At 51.3% G+C, this 19,748-nt stretch overlaps 6 protein-coding genes across 6 annotated transcripts; 4 read left to right on the top strand and 2 right to left on the bottom strand.

Moving 5' to 3' along the window:
• Positions 1 to 408: 408 nt before the first annotated feature.
• BDV17DRAFT_286757 (uncharacterized protein) lies at positions 409 to 6,056 on the top strand (the record flags this gene model as incomplete). The annotated part of the gene is made up of 8 exons (XM_073761007.1): positions 409 to 584; positions 636 to 772; positions 824 to 983; positions 1,048 to 1,222; positions 1,275 to 1,592; positions 1,643 to 5,215; positions 5,270 to 5,503; positions 5,577 to 6,056. The coding sequence occupies 8 exons, from the start codon at positions 409 to 411 to the stop codon at positions 6,054 to 6,056; spliced, it is 5,253 nt and encodes a 1,750-aa protein (XP_073620784.1).
• Positions 6,057 to 6,478: 422 nt separating this feature from the next.
• BDV17DRAFT_286758 (uncharacterized protein) lies at positions 6,479 to 9,393 on the top strand (the record flags this gene model as incomplete). Its single annotated transcript, XM_073761008.1, has 5 exons — positions 6,479 to 6,672; positions 8,040 to 8,161; positions 8,219 to 8,286; positions 8,398 to 8,939; positions 9,018 to 9,393. 5 exons carry the CDS (start codon positions 6,479 to 6,481, stop codon positions 9,391 to 9,393), a joined length of 1,302 nt encoding a protein of 433 aa, XP_073620785.1.
• A 64-nt stretch (positions 9,394 to 9,457) lies between these two features.
• On the bottom strand, positions 9,458 to 10,826 carry BDV17DRAFT_71099 (dienelactone hydrolase family protein). The gene is made up of 4 exons (XM_073765003.1): positions 10,391 to 10,826; positions 9,999 to 10,327; positions 9,826 to 9,943; positions 9,458 to 9,759 (listed from the first exon to the last, which is right to left on the bottom strand). The coding sequence occupies exons 1-4, from the start codon at positions 10,476 to 10,478 to the stop codon at positions 9,557 to 9,559; spliced, it is 738 nt and encodes a 245-aa protein (XP_073620786.1). The 5' UTR covers positions 10,479 to 10,826; the 3' UTR covers positions 9,458 to 9,556.
• Positions 10,827 to 12,206: 1,380 nt separating this feature from the next.
• BDV17DRAFT_71121 (uncharacterized protein) lies at positions 12,207 to 15,720 on the bottom strand. The gene is made up of 10 exons (XM_073765004.1): positions 15,204 to 15,720; positions 14,972 to 15,094; positions 14,861 to 14,925; positions 14,593 to 14,796; positions 13,982 to 14,532; positions 13,796 to 13,920; positions 13,598 to 13,746; positions 13,356 to 13,534; positions 13,124 to 13,304; positions 12,207 to 13,064 (listed from the first exon to the last, which is right to left on the bottom strand). The coding sequence occupies exons 1-10, from the start codon at positions 15,296 to 15,298 to the stop codon at positions 12,385 to 12,387; spliced, it is 2,352 nt and encodes a 783-aa protein (XP_073620787.1). The 5' UTR covers positions 15,299 to 15,720; the 3' UTR covers positions 12,207 to 12,384.
• Positions 15,721 to 15,840: 120 nt separating this feature from the next.
• Positions 15,841 to 16,950, top strand: BDV17DRAFT_278965 (tryptophan synthase beta subunit-like PLP-dependent enzyme; the record flags this gene model as incomplete). Its single annotated transcript, XM_073759627.1, has 6 exons — positions 15,841 to 15,942; position 15,981; positions 16,016 to 16,141; positions 16,205 to 16,436; positions 16,498 to 16,604; positions 16,655 to 16,950. 6 exons carry the CDS (start codon positions 15,841 to 15,843, stop codon positions 16,948 to 16,950), a joined length of 864 nt encoding a protein of 287 aa, XP_073620788.1.
• Positions 16,909 to 18,122, top strand: BDV17DRAFT_298137 (HpcH/HpaI aldolase family protein; the record flags this gene model as incomplete). The annotated part of the gene is made up of 2 exons (XM_073763624.1): positions 16,909 to 17,568; positions 17,638 to 18,122. The coding sequence occupies exons 1-2, from the start codon at positions 17,256 to 17,258 to the stop codon at positions 18,120 to 18,122; spliced, it is 798 nt and encodes a 265-aa protein (XP_073620789.1). The 5' UTR covers positions 16,909 to 17,255.
• Between the last annotated feature and the right edge of the window lie 1,626 nt (positions 18,123 to 19,748).

Consider the following 19,748-nt stretch of genomic DNA (forward strand, 5'->3'; position numbering starts at 1 on the left):
TGCCGGGTAAGGTAGTAAGCCCTAGCTACCATCGTATCTACACTCCGTATAAAAACCCTCAACTCCACTACTAGGAGGCCCAAGTCCCAACGCAGCATCGGTCAACGAGGGTCTGGATGACTATGCCTCCTTTTCGCGAATCAAAGCCTACATATTTTGCCGGTTTGCCGACACCCAACTAAGCATGGGGGCTTGGCCCCTGCATTAGGATGTCTCAGGACGGAGATGAACCACTTCGCGAGATCCATGTTGTTCGGTCAAAGATAGAGTATCGTACATTACCGTGTAATTGTATTAGTGCATGTACGAGGCTCAAGTCGAGTCTGATAAATTGTAGCAGTGCCACTGCGAACCCTTTCGGACAGCATTGAAGTCGTTTGTTCTTTTCTCTCTTTCTTGACGCCCAACATGAGAGGCCCGTTATCATTCTTTCATGGGTCTTCCTCGTACTTTCACTCCTTTCTGACTTTCATTCTGCTTTCCTTTCTTCTAAGCCATTCATTTCACGCTGGAGCTTTCCCGACCTCGCAACCAGCCTCCTTCGAAGCTTCCAAGGAGCCAACATGCAAGAATCCTACTTATGGGTACGCCTAGCTCTAACGAAGTATTATCCCGTTGTTAATTGTCTGTAATAGTCCCTTTGATTATTCGGTAAAGATCAAACCGGCACCAGATGCCCCCGTCTGTCCGAACCCTTATACTGCCCGAAGCCTATTCGCCCGCGCAGACAATGGGGACTACACTTGCTCTGAGACCAAGCCCTGCAGCAATGGTTTGTCTCAGTCCCTCCTCAGCCATTTTCTCCATGACTAACGTATGATAGGTGCATGTTGTACCAAGGCCACTGGCCAATGCGGCTTTGGCCCTGAGGCTTGTGGAACGACTGAACAATCGCCAAACGATATATGCTGGAGCAACTGCGATGCTAAGGCAGAGTGTGGTAGATATGCGGAGAAGGAAGGCCAGGAGTGCCCTTTGAACGTGTTAGTTACCCTACTATACAAGAGAGATATCCTGCTGACGTAGATTACCGTACAGCTGCTGTAGCAAGTTCGGCTTCTGCGGTATGACAGACGAGTTCTGCGAAGTCACTGATGACGAGGATGATTCTTGCCAGAGCAACTGCAAACAGCCTGGTTCTGGGGCCAAGGACGGTGATGTTCAGAGCCGTGTCATTGGATACTATGAGGCTTGGGTCGCCAACAAGACATGCTATGAAATGGTAGGCCGTATTGTCCGTCTGTCCTATGCGAATGAACGCTAACAAGAAAAAGCGCATCAACGACATCCCTGTTGATGCCATGACACATTTGCAATTCTCGTTTGCCTACATTACCCCTGGAACCTACGAGATTGTCCCCATGGACGGCATTGATCCAGAACTGTTTGAGAAATTCACCAATCTCAAGAAGAAGAACAGTGGTCTGAAAATCATGGTCTCTCTGGGTGGATGGACGTTCAATGACAACGGCACTTCTACGCAGCCAGTATTTGGGGATGTGGCTCGCACCAAGGACAACCGGTCCAAGTTCATCACAGAGCTGTTGTCTTTCATGCGTCATTACGCCTTTGATGGCGTTGATTTTGACTGGGTAAGTCTTCCTCCTCATGTTCAGTGGTGCTCTATGCCTAACTAAACTAGGAATACCCTGGCGCAGGTGATCGAGGTGGCCAGGAAGATGACGGAGCGAACTTTGTCAAGCTTCTCAAGGAGCTGAAAGACGCCATTAAGAACGAGCCGATTGATTACATTGTCTCATTTACGGCCCCTACCAGCTACTGGTATCTCCGCCACTTTGACCTGAAAGCCGTGGATCATGTCGACTGGGTTAATGTCATGAGTTATGATCTCCACGGTGTCTGGGACTCATGGAACCCCATTGGCAGTCAGGTTCTTGCTCATACCAACCTGACAGAGATTAAGCAGGCTCTTGACCTCTACTGGAGAAATGACGTGCCTGCAAACAAACTCAACCTTGGCTTGGGTCTGTATGGTCGTTCATTCCAGCTCTCCGACCCAACATGCTATAAACCAGGCTGCGGCTTCAGAGCTGGGGCTACGCCGGGCACCTGCAGTGATAACTCTGGCACCCTCTCCTACAATGAAATCCAGCAGATTATCAAGCAAAAGAAGCTCAAGCCGTATCATGACAAAGACGCCCAGGTCAAGTATATTGTCTGGGATAATGACCAGTGGTGCAGTTACGACGATGAAGAGACCTTCAAAGCCAAGATCGACTTTTCCAACAAGCTGGGTCTGGGTGGTCTTTTGATTTGGTCCATCGACCAGGATACCTCCAACCTAGACGGCCTCAAAGGGATCCTTGGAAAGAAGGGGATCGCAGCATTCGCGGACAAAGCAGAAGATGCATCCTACTGGCAGTCTATCGGTGCCCAGGATTGCTATGTATCGGACTGCGGTGGCTCCTGTGACACAGGTTTTATCTCCATCACTCACCAGCCTTGTGGTGGTGCGAAGCCCATCACTCGTCATTCGAAGAAGAAGGACTCTAAGCTTTGTTGCCCCATCAGCGCCGCTCCGAAGGCAGACGACTGTACCTGGCGTGGATCTGCACCCTCTTGTAACGGTCATTGCGAAGACAACGAAGTCGCCGTCGAGCTCAACCGATGGGGTAGCGGCAAGTACTGCGAAGATGGAAACAAAGCCTACTGTTGCAAGAATCAGGGACTAGAGAATACCTGCTACTGGACCGGCGTTGGAGGCACTTGCAACAAAGGCGATGAGCCTCTGACATTTGCCGGGACGTTCCTTGAGCGTATCTCTGATATAGCCTCGTGGGGTGGCCTCTTTGGAGCTGTGCTCTCCGACGCTCTGGACGAGGTAGACATGGATTTGCGCAGACTTTACTGCTGTCCACCTGATATGATGAAGCAGTGGACCAACTGTGGTTGGCATGGAGAGCCTGGATCCTGCTATGACAACCACTGTGATTTGGGCCATCAAGTGCAGCTCACGCAGAGTGACTACGGTGCTGGTCAGTCTTGCGGTGCTCGCCTGGAGCGAACTCGTGTCTTTTGCTGCGATGCTGCAGAAGGTAAATCTCCCTTCTTACCAGTTCCCCTGGACTACCTGTTCCCAAACCCTCCGAGCGGAGATGACGTGGATACGGACTTTGACCTCAAGATTGATAATACCTGGGGCGACGGCGACGAAGAGACCTCGGAAGATGATGATCCTGACCAAGCTTCGTTTGCCTTCTGGGTCATGACCTCCCCAGAGGAGATTCAGGTCTCACTGGACAAACGAGACGGATCTCACTGGGAGCTGTATAACTGCAATGACGCTGTTAGTGAAGAGTCCCAAACGGTGCAGATGATCTGCACGAACAACTCGCCGGACAGCAACTGCCATGCTATTGGCAAAGGCCATGGTGTCCGTGGTACAATCATCCAGATGCCCAAGGGTCAAGGGTGTGGACCTGCCAAATACGCTGTTGCTGAATCTCTCGAAGTCTCCCAGAACCAAACGCTTCCTGGCCATCTGGCAAAAAGAGACTTTGGCCACAAGCCCGTTGTCTACGATCTCAAATTCGGCTATGAATGGTCCATCGTTCCAAGAGATTTGGGCGATACCCAGCTTCGAGTCGACTTCAGTAATGAAGAGGGCTACTGGGATAGTATCGTCAACAAGGCAGGGAATAAGAAGAAGAAGAGATCACTGCAAGACGTCCAAGGCAACCACAAGAGATGGCTTGAAGAAGAATGGCGGGACGATGCACACTTTGGTGCCCTCCCTACTCACGAATTGCATGCCAGATGGTTTGGCTCTGGTGTGATTGACTGGCTCAAGGGCTTCTTCAATCCGGACATCAAAACGACCTACACCCACCACTACGAGGATTCTCTCACGGCTGTCATTCTCCAGGACGACTGGTCTTGCGATATGCCAGATTATGGAGTCAATCTGCAGGCGAGTATCGACGCCCGTGCCACTGCCAATATTAAAATGTCCTCCTCGTTCGGTCTCACCATCCTGGCGAAGCTGGGCAGACCCTTGGACTTATCCGACTCCTATCTCTATCTTCGTACCTCTGGTGAGGTCTCTGCCATTTTTTCTATCGACGCACTCGCCAAGGTCAAGTTTGACTCTAAAGAATTCGACCTGGCCGATCTGCCCTTTCCCGGCGCCTCTTTCTCCATCCCAAAGCTCTTCTCAGTTGGGCCACGATTCCACCTCAAGGCTCGCGCAGAAGCCGAGATTGAGATTGACGGCCACTTCGAAACCAGAGTCGACATTGCATCTTGGGAGTTTCAACAGACGTACCCTGAAGCCAACGATGACTGGAAACCCAAGGGCATTGACAGCCCCTCGCGTGACCTCAATCTCAAGGGGCTGGAAAAGCCTACTATGGATCTTTCCGTTACTGCCAGTGGCCATATTACTGCGCATATCATCCCAGCTTTGAGCTTCGGTATTGAATTCGATGACTACTGGGATATTGGCAAGTGTGCCGCTGAGCTGCTGGTCGACGGTTGGGTGAGAGTCCGAGCAGAGGCCGACCTCGTTGGAGGCGATGCCGACTGTCCATATAGATACGCCATTGATGCTGGAAGCAAGGTCACGGCACGCGCTTCGGCTCCGGATACGTTCAAGTGGAAGGCGAAGTCGATAGATCTCTTCCCCATTGACCGCAATCTCGTTCCTGGAGACGGTGACTCTCAATGGCAGTGTCCAGATGGAAACACCAAACGGCGACGCGATGTTGATGCAGCGTCTGGGTACAACAATACCGCCATGGATGTGCTTGATGCGCCTGACGGTCTGCCCATCTCACTGTCCAAACGAGGCCCAACATACGGGCCCTTCTTCCACATTCCCAAAGTGGGCTCCATGTGTCCGACGACAGGAAATGTGACCGATCCGGACTGCAACACCATCAGGGGATACGACGAGAGCCAGCTCGCCGAGTCGGATGACGGTCGTGCCCTCTCCAAGAGATCATCCACGGATCTCGTCGCGAGAGGGCATAGCCATGGTCATGGACATGGCCACACACATGTGCACGCGAAGCGCTATGTACGCTCGCACGATTTCTGCATCGGCGACGCAAAGATGACCATTGGGTTCGAGGACTACCCCGGCGGAGCAGCACTATACGACTGTGACGACTGGAGCGATTGCAACAACTTTGGCTTCGGACAGCAGAATAACCAGCAGCAGGGGCATAACTATATTGAAGAGCATATCCTTGAGGTAAGAGTGAACCGCCTACCCTACTGTTGTGTCTAGGCTAACCGGCAACCATAGCTCCAAATGGTCAAAATCTTCATGGATGAGACCTTCACCAAGAAGGACGACACGTGCAAATACCTCAAGTATTTCTGGGACTCCAGAAACAGTGTCGTCACGGTGAATGGCATCACGAAGAGAGCGTGGGATCAAATGGCCATGGTATTCCCGACGCAGACCACCGCGTTCGGAACACATTATGCGAACGAAATGGCCACGCTGGAAGAAGAGATTAACCTAGCGAAGGAGCGGGTATGTAGCCTGGCCCTTTGATAGAGCTGTGGAAAGATGTACTTACTAACCCTCTACTCTACTCTGTATCCAGGCCTTCAGCAACGTCCGCAGCATAAACGACCAACCCAAAATGCAAGAATACGTCAGCAACGAAGAAACAGTCAATAACGCAATCCGCAACCTGAAGAATGCTATCCTCGCATACAAATACATGGCCGATGCCACAGTCAACAACGTCTACTACACACAGGCCATCCGCATGGGCGACCAATTCGAGGCCGTCGAGAATGCCATTCAGGCCAACTACCGCAACCAGCCGAGGAAGTACCAGAAGCGGAACCTCAAAGCTGCCTGGTTGCGCTTTATCAAGAGCTATACCACCCGCACGGAGAAGAAGTTCCAGGAGTACTTTGATCAGTGGATTGAGTCGCTCAATGGCTGGGTTCCGGCTAATCCGAGCCCTGACCAGATGACTCAAGAGAGACAGCGGTTGGTGAATAAGATTAATGCTATTTCTAATGAGATTCAGATCCTGAGGCAGCCGGGGAATGCCTGGGTGAATCCGTTCTAGGTGGTGTGGGGGATACTGTTGGAATACTAGTTTGAGTTATAGTGTACATAGGAATGGAATGTATTCTCGACAGGGTAGAATTATCAATACAAAACATGATAAATTGTACATACTTACAGTTCGTGAGGGAACGCCACTCGAATATTACACATCTTGTAGCCTTTCTTGCCGGCTGTTACCTTACTATTAGGGTTGGGGTTCGAGACTGCAGTGCATCCCAAGCATTCGGGCCATCAGATGCTGTCAGCTCTTGTAAGCGAGGACATGTATCTAGATTTATCTAACCCCAGCATTCCAGAGATCTCACTTGCATTATGCAACGCCTTACTGGAACTAGAGTAAGATAAACCAAGTGCTATCTGACTTTGATGTGATGGATGCTTACTCCGAGTCCTCGGAAATTGGATATACGAGTAGTCTATATGCTTCCGCCAAAGGGCCCGACAGACTCCATCCCTTATGTTGCCCAGTACACCGTTAAACCGGGTAACGGCCAAGGCAACATCGCCACCACCTATGAATTCTCCGATTTCAATTACCTGGGCTACGGCGGCAAGTTTAACTGGAGCGATGATCAAGACAATCTCTACCGGTCAAGCGAGGACTACGAGTTTTGGTCAACAATAACCGTGGATGGAGCGACTGTAACCAAAAACATATCAATTACTTCTATCTCCTAGTTTTCTCGGAACGAAGGCAGGCCAGGCAAAGGGCCTCACAGGGTTATACAGAGAATCGAGTATTACGCTCAGATCCCTGGCAGCTTCCATGACCGAGTCCCACAGTTTCAACGACCAAGGTCGATAGAGACAATGTATGAGGATACCAGTAACGTACGTGCGCGAGTGGAGACAAGAACGCAGGAATATAATGAATGGGGTAACCTACCAGGGTAATTCAAGCAGACGGGGTAGATATCCGCTGCACGTACTATAATCCCAAGGGTGAGGATGCTTCCGACTCTGACACAGGGGACATGGGATGTCCACCGGATCTGTATGGATTCAAGCATTATATAAAGACAGAAGCGGTTATCCCTGCTCGCAGCGATTATCCAGTACCAGAGCGGACGGAGAAGTATTGATATCGCCAAATTGACACTGTCAACAAGGCCCCGGCGGACTGGTTCGTGACTGCGCAGCAGCAACTCAGTTCGGTTGGGATCTGGACTCTATCGAAGACCGCATTCAGTTATATCGAGGAGCCAACGGCGAGAGACCACGGCCGCCTCAAGAGCTAGGTAGCCCATCATTTGGATCAATATGCAACCACCAAGACGTGGGACTTTGAGTACCCAAGGACAAGGAAGGACAAGGATACCCAAGAGGTTGCAATCACAATGCGGACCACAACATTCGAGGCGTTGACAATAGGCGAGCAGACCCTCTGCTCCAGCCAATACCGGGCTCACTCGAGCACGCAGAGACTCGAATGGGGTCGAAGATCATTTCGCCTACGACTCGCTTAGCCGGATTGCGAATATAATCACGTCTGCAGGTACGGAGTTTGAAGCAGTCCAACCGTATGACTATCTAGCTCTTGGAGAAGGAAAAGGTGTTCAGACCGAGGTAATAGATATAAAGGGCGTCAAGACGCGGCTTATCAGTAACAGTCTGCAACAGCGCTGTCGCGTAGAAAGCAAGACCCCAAAGTGGGTGTGTTTCAAGTGCTCTCTCTGCGCAAGTACAATGGGTAGAAGCAATGCTTCGAGGCGACGGAGACCGACTGGCTAATGGGCAAGGATAGCAAGCTCAACCCTCGCGAGATCACTAAAGCCCTGGAGTATGATGGCTAGGGCTAGGTCTGTAAAATTATTTGTAGAATGATGGAAAGTGCAGGACGGGTTACTCTGTCCAGCTCGGATCCTATTGAGCGCTCCATCGCTGCTGGTATAGAAGAGGAGGGGACGATCATGTCCTGGTACAACAAAGGTGACTGCCCAGTACGTATGGTGTTCTACAAAGCTAATTAATCCCTTTACAGCAAGAGGAAATACCGCTATAACGGTCTGTACTATCTGGTTGAGGAGGAAGATCCGCTGGGCTGTATCATGAAGTATATATCCGACAGCTTTGATCAAGTTTTCAGGACCACCTGGTCTTCTGGTAAAACTATGACTACCAAGTATAATAAACAGAGTCAGGCTATACTACCCGCTACAGTCTGCGTCAACGATTATACGCTAGGAGAACAGCAGTTTGATGGCCCCGGCCGCGTGGAATCCCGCAAGGTTGGTCCGCGTACTATTATCCAGACTAACCAGGGGAGCTCTCTCGAGCCCGAGGATATATTAGATGTATAGAGCAGTGTTTGCACCATGGAGTACGAGCCTGCAATCTAGTATACGCGGAAGAGTATCAATTGGGGTGGAGGGAGGAACGTCGACACCTTCGCGTATAATAGCAAGACCGGGCTGCCGATGGAGCTGAAAGGGGCACATAGTACACTGACCCGCAAACACTCCCACGACCGCGAAGCGTTCTCCACCGAGTATCAGCTCTTTATTGGAGGCCGGTTGCAGCAGTACACCAACCCGCACGAGCAGACGCAGTCTGTGGACTATGGTGGGTTTGGCAGGCCCGGCATCTTCACGCAGGGTAACGTCAAAGTGATAGTCCAGTATAGCCAGGCAAGCCGACTGGGGGAGCATCAGGTTGAGGATCAGGAAACAGGCACGGTCTTGTCGGCTGTCTTGGCCTATGATGATTTCGGCCGTGAAGCCTCTCGCAGCTTAAAAAAGAGCGAGGAGGCACTTTCCGTCCAGATTCAAGGGTATAACGAAATGGGGTTTGTTGAATATCACAACTTACTGAACGCGCAGGCGCTCCTGATCCGTGTCGAGGAGTTCACCTATGACGACCAGAACCGTTTGGCCGAGTATCAGTGCTCAGGGGATCGACGAGCAAGGCAGAGCGCTTCAATCGCAATGTTTTAGCTTTGTTTTCACAATATAACCGAGAGGGCTACCGTCTTCCAGGATAAGAGCTCCAACGACACCACATATACCTATGACAAGCAGGGCCCGTGTCGGCTACTGCAGACCACCAATACTCATGACGATTATCCAAAGATTACCCTGGATTACGATGCCGACGGTCGTCTAACGAGGGACGAGCAGGGCCGTCAGTTGGAATATGATGCTCTGGGCCGACTAATCCGGGTTCGTGACAACAACAAGAACAAGAACAAGAACAAGAACAAGAACAAGGTGCTTTGTGAATACAGCTACAATGTCACGGGGAAGCTCGCCAGCCAGACAGACTGTCCCTGGCAGGCCCGAAACTTACCAAGCGCTTATGCCCGTCATGGAAGACACTGGCACGGAGAGCCGCGCTGAAGCTCTGCTGTCTACCTATTCAAGCCTAACGATAAGAGTTTTCAATATGATGATAAACGCAGATGAGAAACCAGGCATAATTGTATATCATTCATTCATCATATAAATCTCCACTTTACCACATCACATCACATCATATATACGAAACCCTCCTGTCTCATATTTACAGGTACTGGTTGAACCAGCTAACAGCCTGAGCAAACGCCTGCTCCTTGGCGAACTTGTGGTGCTTGTTGCTGAGGTCCGCGCGGACGGCGAAGCCGTGGGTAACGCCGCTGTACAGGTTGATCTGCCAGTTCTGGCCGGTCTTGATGAGGATATCCTCGGACTTGTGGCGGAGCTCGGTGGTGAAGATCTGGTCGATTTCTAGAGTGAGTTAGTATGGCTTGCCTATAGTGCAGTGCGGGTTTCGTGGAGACGAGGTGGACTGACCGGAAGCGCAGATGGACAGGGGACCCTGGATAGCGGCGAGCTCCTCCTCGGTGACGAACGAGGGGTGGGCGGAGTAGCCGACGTCGACCTTGCCGGGCTTGAGGAAGCGGCAGACGTACTAGATATAATTGTTAACAATCGACCAGATCCCGGGTAAGAAATGCAATGCCTACCTTGCCACCGAAGCAGTACCCCACAGCACCAACACGCTTAACACCCAGGTCCTGTCTCACGTACTTGAGCGTAGCCTCGACAACGGGGTCGACAGCCGCGGTCTGGTGGTTCGGCAGCCAAGCGGGGAGGTCCGCCTTTCCAGATTCCATGTCGCTGAGCTTGATGGGGTCTCCGCGGAAGAGATCGGGGAGGACGGCAAGGTAGCCATTCTGGGCGTACTCGTCGGCGAGGAGCTGGGCGTTGACGTAGATGCCGAAGATGTCGCTGAGGATGACGACGGCCTTCTCGGGGGTCTTGTTGTCCTTGGGGTAGACAATGTAGGTCTCGGCTGGGGAGGGGGGTGAATGTTAGGATTGCGATTTTGGAGAAAGAGGGGAGGGGTAGGACTGACTTCCGTTGACGTTCTTGGTCTCGCCGACGGGGGTGCCTTCGTGCTTGAAGCCGGAGGCGCAGCAAGCTCCAGGGGGGTTAGAGGCCATTGTGATGATATATTGAGGGGGAGAGTGTAGGACGGGCAAGACTGAGTGGTGGTGAGGGGAGCCGGGGGGCAGTTGGGGGATATTTATTTCCCGTTTTCTGCAGCCAAATTAGCTTATTAAGACCAAAAGTGATCTTCTCCCCACTCTTGCCCCTCCTCGCCCACTTCCCTGGGCCGCATACGTAACTCCTTCCGCAAACTTCTGTGTTCACTTTCAGGTTTCAGCTACGGGCGCACTGTGCACAATGGTGCTAGGCGTCAAGTCATGTTGTCTCGCTGTGCGACCTGAATGTCGGCGGGCAGAGGAATAGGCCGAAGTTGCCGGCGGCCGCTGCGGAGAACCGATGGCGGAGAATGTGATAGCGGTGTATCGCTGTATACCCCATCGCAGCTGACCGTGTTCTGTTGTCCCGTCCAAGGCCGTTGTGTGCTTATTTTCTGTGTCAATCAGCACTTTGTCCGGGTAGAGCGGATCGGATCTCCCCCGGAGCGTGAAGGCTGGAGTCTACATAGTAGAAGTACACATGTGGGAGCAAAATATACTGTTGCACTAACCAACTGGGAAGGAGTCATCGATTGCGCCGCAAAGCTTGTCCTGTGAATACGAGCAGACTGGGAGCCGCCACCCACACCTATCGGCCGCTGCACGCTGCACGCTGCATGCTGCATGCTGCATGCTGCAACGCAGATCTCTTACTGATTGTGCGGACCAGAACAATGATATTGTTCCGATTCTTCCAAGAGCCTCTGCTCATTTACCATGCTATCGGCAGAGCAGAGATGAACGAAGAAAAGAGAAAGCCCTATCCTGAATAATGAGACATGGTCAAACCCGGCAGTTTAGCAGCACGAAGAGCGACCCCCGTCACGCCGCATCCCCAGAATACCGGGATCTCGCCGGCCCGCGGCTCGCTCCATTCCCCAAAGTCGATGGTTTGTGCTTCGAGTCGAGAAGCCACGCCCAAATACTCGGCCCCTTCCCAGCCCCATGCTGCTTACTAGGACGCGATGTGATCGACCGCACCAGAACCAGATCCTCTGGCGGATACCAGCGCATACTGACAGCCATATGCGCTCCGGTGGAGACACCGCTTGGATTGAGCCGAATAGACGTCGTGTACACGGGTGGTGCTTTGTTTCCAGCCATGGTCCGCGGCTTCAGTCCGGCTGCGGCCAGCGCGGTCTCAAAAGGAGCAGCCGAGGAGGAAGCCGACGTGTTGAGGACTCCATTCGGTGGTTATATTTCGGGCGCCTTCCCTAGCTAGTTCGCCATTATGGTAAATGTTGTATCGTGAAATATCAGTGCTGTTGTCGCTTCCAGATGCTAACCTGCTAGCGCGCTCTCCGCGTTTTGTTTGCTCTAGTAAGGGCAGGGGAGCTGGGTTGCGGAGACATAGCTGTCTGAAATCCGTCGCATATTGTTCTGGGACCACGAGGATATTGCAGTATAACTCCGTTGGCGATGCCAGTGTTGGAACCGGTGATTTCACCGGATCGGGCACGAAGGCGTGCTTCGGCACCTGATCGTTTTGCCTCGACTTTGAACTCCATTGTTCTGGCCTCGACAAGGCGTAGAGCCAGTGGGGTTCACATTTGATGTGGATTTTGACTTGCGGTTTATCGGGCTGCTTCTTTTAGTATTTGTCTTGAGCGGTGATAGTTGATTATGTTTATCAGTCAGCATTGTTGTCCGAACTTTTTCATACTGCCCTGCTTCGGCGTTGACCGACACGATGCCGAGCAGCTCGGCGCTGCATCCCGAAGGCGCTCCCCTCACCTCCAAAAAAGGGAAAGAATGGTGGACCCAAGCAGGATATGTATAAGATTCTAGCTTCGGACCCGAATAATCAGTCTTCCTCTTAGGCGTAGACAAATCCCAGCCTATTGGACAGTATCCATGGCCAACCCTACGAAGGATGATCACTTCCAACATGGCGATTAAGCTCCGCGAAATCACCCATATCCTCACCCGTAAGCACCCATTGTTGATTCCCGTATATATTCTGGTACAAGCTCTGCGGAATTGTTGCGCTCTCCTCGTTCTCGTTCTGCGACGCCTCCCAGTCCTCAGGGAGCGGAAGCGGCGCCCATAGGTAATTGATATCACCCCACATATCGAGGTCGGCGAGGATGGATTGTTGGTCGGGTACGTTCGTTCCAGTGGTACCAATAATACCATTATTGGCGTTTCCAGCATTCTGCCTGCGGGGTGTGGTTTCACGGTTTGAAGTCTGTGTCTGGGTAGAGGTAAAGTTGTTGACGGGATGCCCTGCCTGTGGGGTGCCCTTATGGTGGCTGAGAGGGGCTTTCGAATGAACATCCCGGGTTAGGGCTAGATGTCTATATGGCTCTGGCATATCGAGACGGGTGCATAGTTTTGCCCAGGTTTTTTGAATTTCGCGTAGCCAATGAGCCGCAAACTTATTCTCGTAGCTCGCAACGTGTTGTATCAAGCCCAATGCCTCGCTCAGCCCAGGAGAAGGCTGGATCTTCTGGTCATCTTTGCAGGTCGAGTCGAGGATCGCCGCAAGGATCATGATGAACGTAACAGAGAAAATACCGTCAAAGTCGAAGAAGCCGAAGAGCGCTAGCATGGGCTTCCATGAGTATACTTGTCTTTACTTGAAAAGGGTGAGGTCCACGAACCTAAAGATTTGTTTTGCCTTAGGGATATCAGGACTTTCAACAACCTTCTTGCTGCTTCTGTGCATGTCCGGCAGAGCTTCCCTATGGGTGATGAATAGAGAATCCCGGACTGTGGAGGTTTCCCACTCAGGATTAACTGAGCTATGTGCAGCATGACTGGGCGAATCGTCAATAGAAGAGCCTAGTCATCATTAGAAGCACTTCTTTGTATCGAAAATTGTTTAAGACTCACCTGGTAGAACATCAGCTGAAGGGCAGCTGAAGTCCTCAGGGTCAGATCCTGCTTAGACCTCGGTGTGTTCGTTGCAAGCTCCATAGGAATCTCATCCGAAATATCGTACAGACTTCTGATGATACTTTGGACATTTGAAATGAAAATATCTTCCGCTTGAGGTGTCGAGCTGTAGAGTACTGAAAAGAACTAGGCATTAGTTCTGAACCTGACCAACCAGTATTCTGGCAGTTATGGCACACCTGTCATGACTTGGCCATAGACTTGAGCCAGTTTTATGCTTGTTCGCATTGTGACAGCAGGCGTGAATCCGATCGAGTCTGTGGGCAGAGGTTGCTCTATGGCGGCGTCGCTGATTCCCGGGGGACTACCAGTAGCTGCAGCCAAACGTCTGTATTGTTTAGCGAGATGCGTATGGCCAATTTCGAAGGTAAGTCTACCTCTCTTGGTGGTAAATAGACCACCACAGCCGATTGATATGAGTAGCTTCTGATTGCAAGAACTGCGCACTGGAAGGCTTTCGATGGAAACCATGCGAGACTGCAAGCCTCAGGGCTGTGCTAATCTACTATCGTGTCAATATAAAGAATCTCTCCTCAGGCCAGCAAAATTATCATCAGACTCACATATACGTAAGCCTCCTCCTTGTGGTAGGTGTTTTGCAGGTATACAGCAACCAAAGCCATTACTTCGACACCAACTCTTCCAACGGCATACAGTTGATTCAAGGGAGGAAGACGCTCCCGGACAAATTCAAATAGGGAGTAACCCGGAAAGCTGTCAGTCCTATATGCTTCACCGCCAAAATCACCGGTGAAGAGTCTGGCTATTGCAAAAACAAGAAGAATTTCCATGGTCCACAGGCTATCAGTGCAGGCTGTGTCTTGCTTGTTGGCGTGAAACAGGCCGATTCTGTCCGAGATTTCACGCGCGTCGATATAATTCTGTGTGTGGCCGATATAGAAGACGAAGGTTTGTAATAATCCAAAGGCTTCACTTTCAGCCAGGAGTGAAGATATGTTGAGAACGCGCATGTTTTGAGGTTGTGGTTGCAGTACATCGTCACGGTTATCGGGAACATTTTCCCGACGCTGTCCTGGCCTGGGCCCGTCAAGCAGACTTTGGACTCTAGAGCCAAACGTGTAGCTAGAGCTCAGAGACGAGTCTGCGGCAATTGCTGCAATAGTGTCAGTCAGCAGTCTATGCAGAATGAGGCATCATTGTGGCCAAGTCTTACCTGAGCCCGGCGATAGCTCCAGTGACTCTACAGTGCTGTCCGCGGCTAAATCTGGGCGCGCGTTTCTGGGAAGGGGCCCTAAAGGCTCTACAAGAAACGCATTATTGCCTATGCGCACGGAACTTCTTCGGGTTCCCGTGGGAGCAGGCGTTGTCGATGGCGTTTCCTCTCTAAAGGGGGCAGGAGTTGCTTCGATTTGGGCCACTGAACACAATTGGTTACATTAGTCGTTGGGCTAGACCTCAACGAAGATGCAAAGTCCACATACAAGGGCTTAGTGCTTGTGTTCCTGCCTCATAGCTAGCCAGACGGGCTTCCAGATATTCAATCCGCCTGTCGCTGGTGAGAGTGGTCCTAAGCAACAGCAGGATGAGCATACGCTACTGAATAAGCTCTCCTCTTGCCATGCTCCGAGAAGCTGCAGTCTAAGCCCCGTTTTGAGCAATAACTGCACGGGTTCGTTCCAGAACATTTTACTTTTCTCTGTCGACAAATCAAGCAGCTACACACCGGTCAGCAGAGTTAGATATTATACAAATACAATCTAGCGGAGAACACGAAGGCATTCTAGCCAAGTGGAGAAGATAGGAAATTGTTAAGCAGGCACTCACGCTGTAAGTAATTTTGGGGAATCCCTCGTCGTCCGATTGCGACTCGGAGTTGTTCCCCGAGACGGGGCCTGAGCACGAGTCTGCCCCCGAGGCATTTTCCTGTCTTTTGAACAACAAGCGGCAAGTTCTGGTAAGTTCCCAAATGGGTAACGCTGTTTCAGGCAAGCTGCTTGTCGTGCAGCTCCAGGTGAAGTCGTGAGTTGCAAGAATGTGAAACGACTCCAAGCAAAGCGACGGAGATGAAGTCCGAGGGCTTCTCGCTAGTAAGCCGGGGTGTATCTTGGGGCTAGTATGTAGCCGGTGGGCCCTTTCTCGGTAGGTAGATAAGGATGTTGGGGAAGATAAGGAACCATCATGCCATTCTTACCTATGAATCCGCATCTCTGTACACGTAAAGCTGTATTACCAACAGTAAGGCATTGCCCAGTGAGCGGAGTAAAGAGAAGATGATTCAACTCACGACTCACAGGGCCTAGCAAAAGTACAGCGGTCGGAGGCAGGGGCCGAAAGGACTCGGGGGAACACTAGTTCTACCCCGCAGAAGCCATGCTTATCTCCAAATGCTCGTCCGCCTGTTATCGCCAGAGTCGAGTGCGAGAAGACTGATCAGCGGGCAAAGAACCAATCAGCCGGAGTTATGGCGGATCTAGCGACTTGTCCCCCGTTAACGCGGCAGTCTGTCATCGAAGCTCACGAGCTCATCAAGACTCATGTGCACTACACGCCTGTAGTTACAAGCGTATTCTTGAACCAGCTAGCATCAACGCCTCGAAAAAGCGTCAGACTGGTAATTTGGCTATGCTTCAAATGAGAGAACTTGCAACGGATCGGTGCTTTCAAAGCTCGAGGTGCCTTTCATGCCATTGAAAGGCTCAAAAGGGAACCGGATTGGCTTGAAAATGGTGGTTTGGTCAGAGGTGTTGTCGGGTTTAGCGCAGGTATGAGGAATTGCTGCAAGGGTGTCATAGTTTGCTATTCGAGCCGAGCTAAATGTGTCGCAGGCAATCGCGCTCAAGCAGTTGCCCTGGCTGCTCGTGAAAGTAACATGCCTGGGTATATTGTCATGCCCGAGACCAGCAGCGCAGTCAAGATGAAATCTGTCAAAGGTTATGGCGCCAATTTGACACTCAGTGGTCGCTTCGAACGCGAGGCCGTTGCTGCTCAGATCATTGGGAAGACAGGCGCTCGTCTGATACCCACCCGACGATCACCGAGATGTCATTCTTGGCCAGGGTACTGTAGGTTTGGAGCTGCAAGCGTAGGTTGAGAAACTCGATGCCATTACCCCGCCCAGCAGTGGCAGCAGCCTTCTCTCCGGAACTGCACTCAGCTGCGAAGGCACTGGTACACGAGTGTACGGAGCTGAGCCGGAGTTCGAAGGGGCCGATGATGGGCGCGGGGGTTACTGTCTGGAGAAAGGATCACCCATGTTGCAAGCAACACGATTGCAGATGGGCTGATTGGGAAGCTAGGGGTCCATCCTTGGGGCATCATCTACGAGCGACGGTTGTTGAATATGATGTACGCTGTGAGCGAGGAGGAGATTCTGGAAGCAATGAAGCTCATATTCGAGAGGCTCAAGCTTGTCGTTGAGCCCGCGGCTGCGGTACCTTTAGCAGTTGCGCTATACAACGAGGAATTCAGAGAAGCTGTAGAACGTGAGGCTGGCGAAGCATGCTGGGACGTAGGAATCATTCTTAGTGGAGGAAATGTTGGTGCTGAGAGAACTGCGGAGCTTTTTGATTAGGCAGTCATCCAAACCCTAGTAGATCTGATAGAGTGGGGAATAGAAGCACGCTTGAGCTATAGGCCATTTTATGCCCCGATTCTTGAGCAAGCTTCTTTCTGCTTTCAGAACGGTTCCCAAGTTGCCTCGAGGGCCCGAAGGCTCGGTGATGTGGCTGAGGAAGGGCTCGGGGTCGTCATCCGAAATCATTGTTCGTGAATGGTCAAGCGTCTTCCAGGCTCGCATAAATATCGCCCCGTCTGATCAGTTGTTGGTTGATGAACTGAAACGCACCACAATCAGTTTCATCCTTTCTATCGTTCGCCATGGCATCAATTTACCCGAATAACCTCGAAATCTGCGTGGCTTCGAACCAACTCTGCAAGTCGTTTGGAATCAAGATCTCGCCGAACGGCCAGGTGGTTCAGATGGCCCGTAATGCAGGCTTTGACTCGCTATTTATCGACTTGGAGCATGCTTGGCTCACGCTGGCGGAGGCAAGCAATCTCTGCAATGTCGGTCACTTGTGTGGCATCACACCATTCGTGCGTGTGCCACATCAATGTGGCAACGGATATATACAGCGCGTCCTGGACGGGGGTGCAATGGGTGTGATATTTCCACACATTCACAACGCAGGTAGGTGCTCTAGGAAGGAATTAATTCATGTATAGGGCCGATGGCGCTGATATGAATGGGCATGCACAGCTGATGCGAAGGCGGCTGTGAGCATTAGCAAATACCCGCCCCTAGGTTGCAGGTCTATGACCGGACAGATGCCAATCTTCGGGATGCGAGGGACGCCTGTCGAGCAAACAATTGATCTCTGCAACAAGTCCGGCTCTACTGTCTTTGCCATGATCGAAAGCAAGGGTGCCGTGGAAAGAGCGGATGAAATTGCCGCTGTCGACGGGGTCGACGTTGTTTTGGTTGACTCAATGGACCTCACAATCGATCTCGGTATTGGCGGCAAATTCGACAGATCAGAGTATCGATCCGCTCTGGAGAGAATCAGTCAAGCTTGTCGCAAGCATGGGAAGGTATTCGGTGTGGCGGGCGTTTATGATAACCCAGGGCTACAGGGCTGGATTATCAACGAGCTGGCGGCGAAGTTCATGCTTGTTCAGCAGGACTCCTCTCTAATATCTGCAGGAGGCGCCAAAGCAGTCAAGGCTTTGCCATCTGTCAGTTAGTTATTCTGGAAATGAAGGACGTAGATAGACCCCGGTGTTGTGTAAATAGTCGATTCTTTGCAAGTAACATAGCCAAGAATTGCTCGAGTATGGCTTGATCGCAGCTCTTCTGAGAAAGAATCGCCAGAATGATTGATGTCTGTGAAGCTTGATATGTCTTCGATGATGGGTGATGGGTGATGGATGTGGTGTCGGGGTGTTGATCGAGAGCAGAAGCACCTTCAGCTCACGTGATCAAGTGTGTAACCAGTGGACATTGAGCTCCGGCTGTTTTTGCGACCCTTCGATTTGAGATCATTGCAAAGGGTTAGACGTCGTTGTCATGGCCAGCCATGCATTAAGCGCAATAGGATGGACTGTATCCCCGTAGAAAGTCCAGATTGTTCGCTATGGCAAGAGATATATATAGCGGTACGTGTTTTATAAAACATAGCAGCCCCAGGTCAAATAAGCGCAGGGTATAGCGCCATTACCTATGTGAGTTAAACCTTTGTAGAGCAATGGTCTTAAATTGAGCACTAAGAGGACATATTACATACTTTATAGACTCTTAGTCAGTAGTCAGTAGCATTATGTCCGTATAGAAGTACCTCATATCCAAGACGTAATGCTCGTATGCTTCCAGGTTGAGCTAACCGCGATAGGCTACCCCTCATAAATTAAGTTAATTACCTGAATGCTTAATCAGAAATGATGAGCCTAAATGAAGCTAGCAGACGAGAGCCCAGCCACCGACGACCGTGCGGACAAAGATGATACCTACGCGTCGGGCATTCGAGAATCCGAATATCCGAGACTGACTCCCAAGGCTGAACTTTGAAGAGAGGGAAGCTCGGACTTCTGCGGAGTGCCCAGTCTATAATTCGGAAATCCCACTCGAAGACTTGGCGCTGATTCGATCCTGAGGGGCTCGGAAATTAGTTTTGCATGGGTGTTGGATCCTGGATGCAGTGCGCCGTTGTCATTAATAATCATCCATGGATCTTGAAGTGCCGGATTTCCGAGTTTCCTTCGCGGAGCATTGCAGTTGGTATATAGATACCTATACCTAGGCTAGGTATTGTGAATAATTGTCAACACTCGGAGGATGGAGTGGGTGGCTTGGCGATCAAAGAGCAGAAGCTGCTGACTGCTGACTGACTGCTGCCCAGTGCTCACAGCGGCGCAGTCTGCAAGTCAGGCAGCAGCCATAATTTATACAAAACATGGCATCCATGGATGCGAACAAGGCTGGAAAAGTCTCCGAAGCTCGATGGTCTGTGAGCAGCGGGATGAGATGCCAACGTCTTCCATAAAGAGGAAAACAACCTGGTCGGAACAGTCGGGACCGGATCCACCGGGTTCTCAGTGTTCAAGTGATCTGAAGATGCTGGGATCGGGCGGTTACTGATTATCAATCACGATACGAGATTTCCAATCAGCGCAGATGCAGATGCAGAGCATGCTTGTGAGATGGTCAGCGAGTGTGACTGTGATGTGCGTGCGGGGAACTTGTAGGCGTGAAGTCGGTGTGGTGTGCTTATGCATAAGTCTGTATAGACGGACAGAAGCAGTCTCGGAGGAAGCAGAGGGACTGTAGATCCGAGCCCGATGAGTCATGCCACGCGGGACAGCATTGTGAGCGAG

Source organism: Aspergillus undulatus (genome assembly GCF_047715775.1).
Source record: "Aspergillus undulatus strain CBS 261.88 unplaced genomic scaffold BDV17scaffold_2, whole genome shotgun sequence".
NCBI lineage: Eukaryota > Fungi > Ascomycota > Eurotiomycetes > Eurotiales > Aspergillaceae > Aspergillus > Aspergillus undulatus.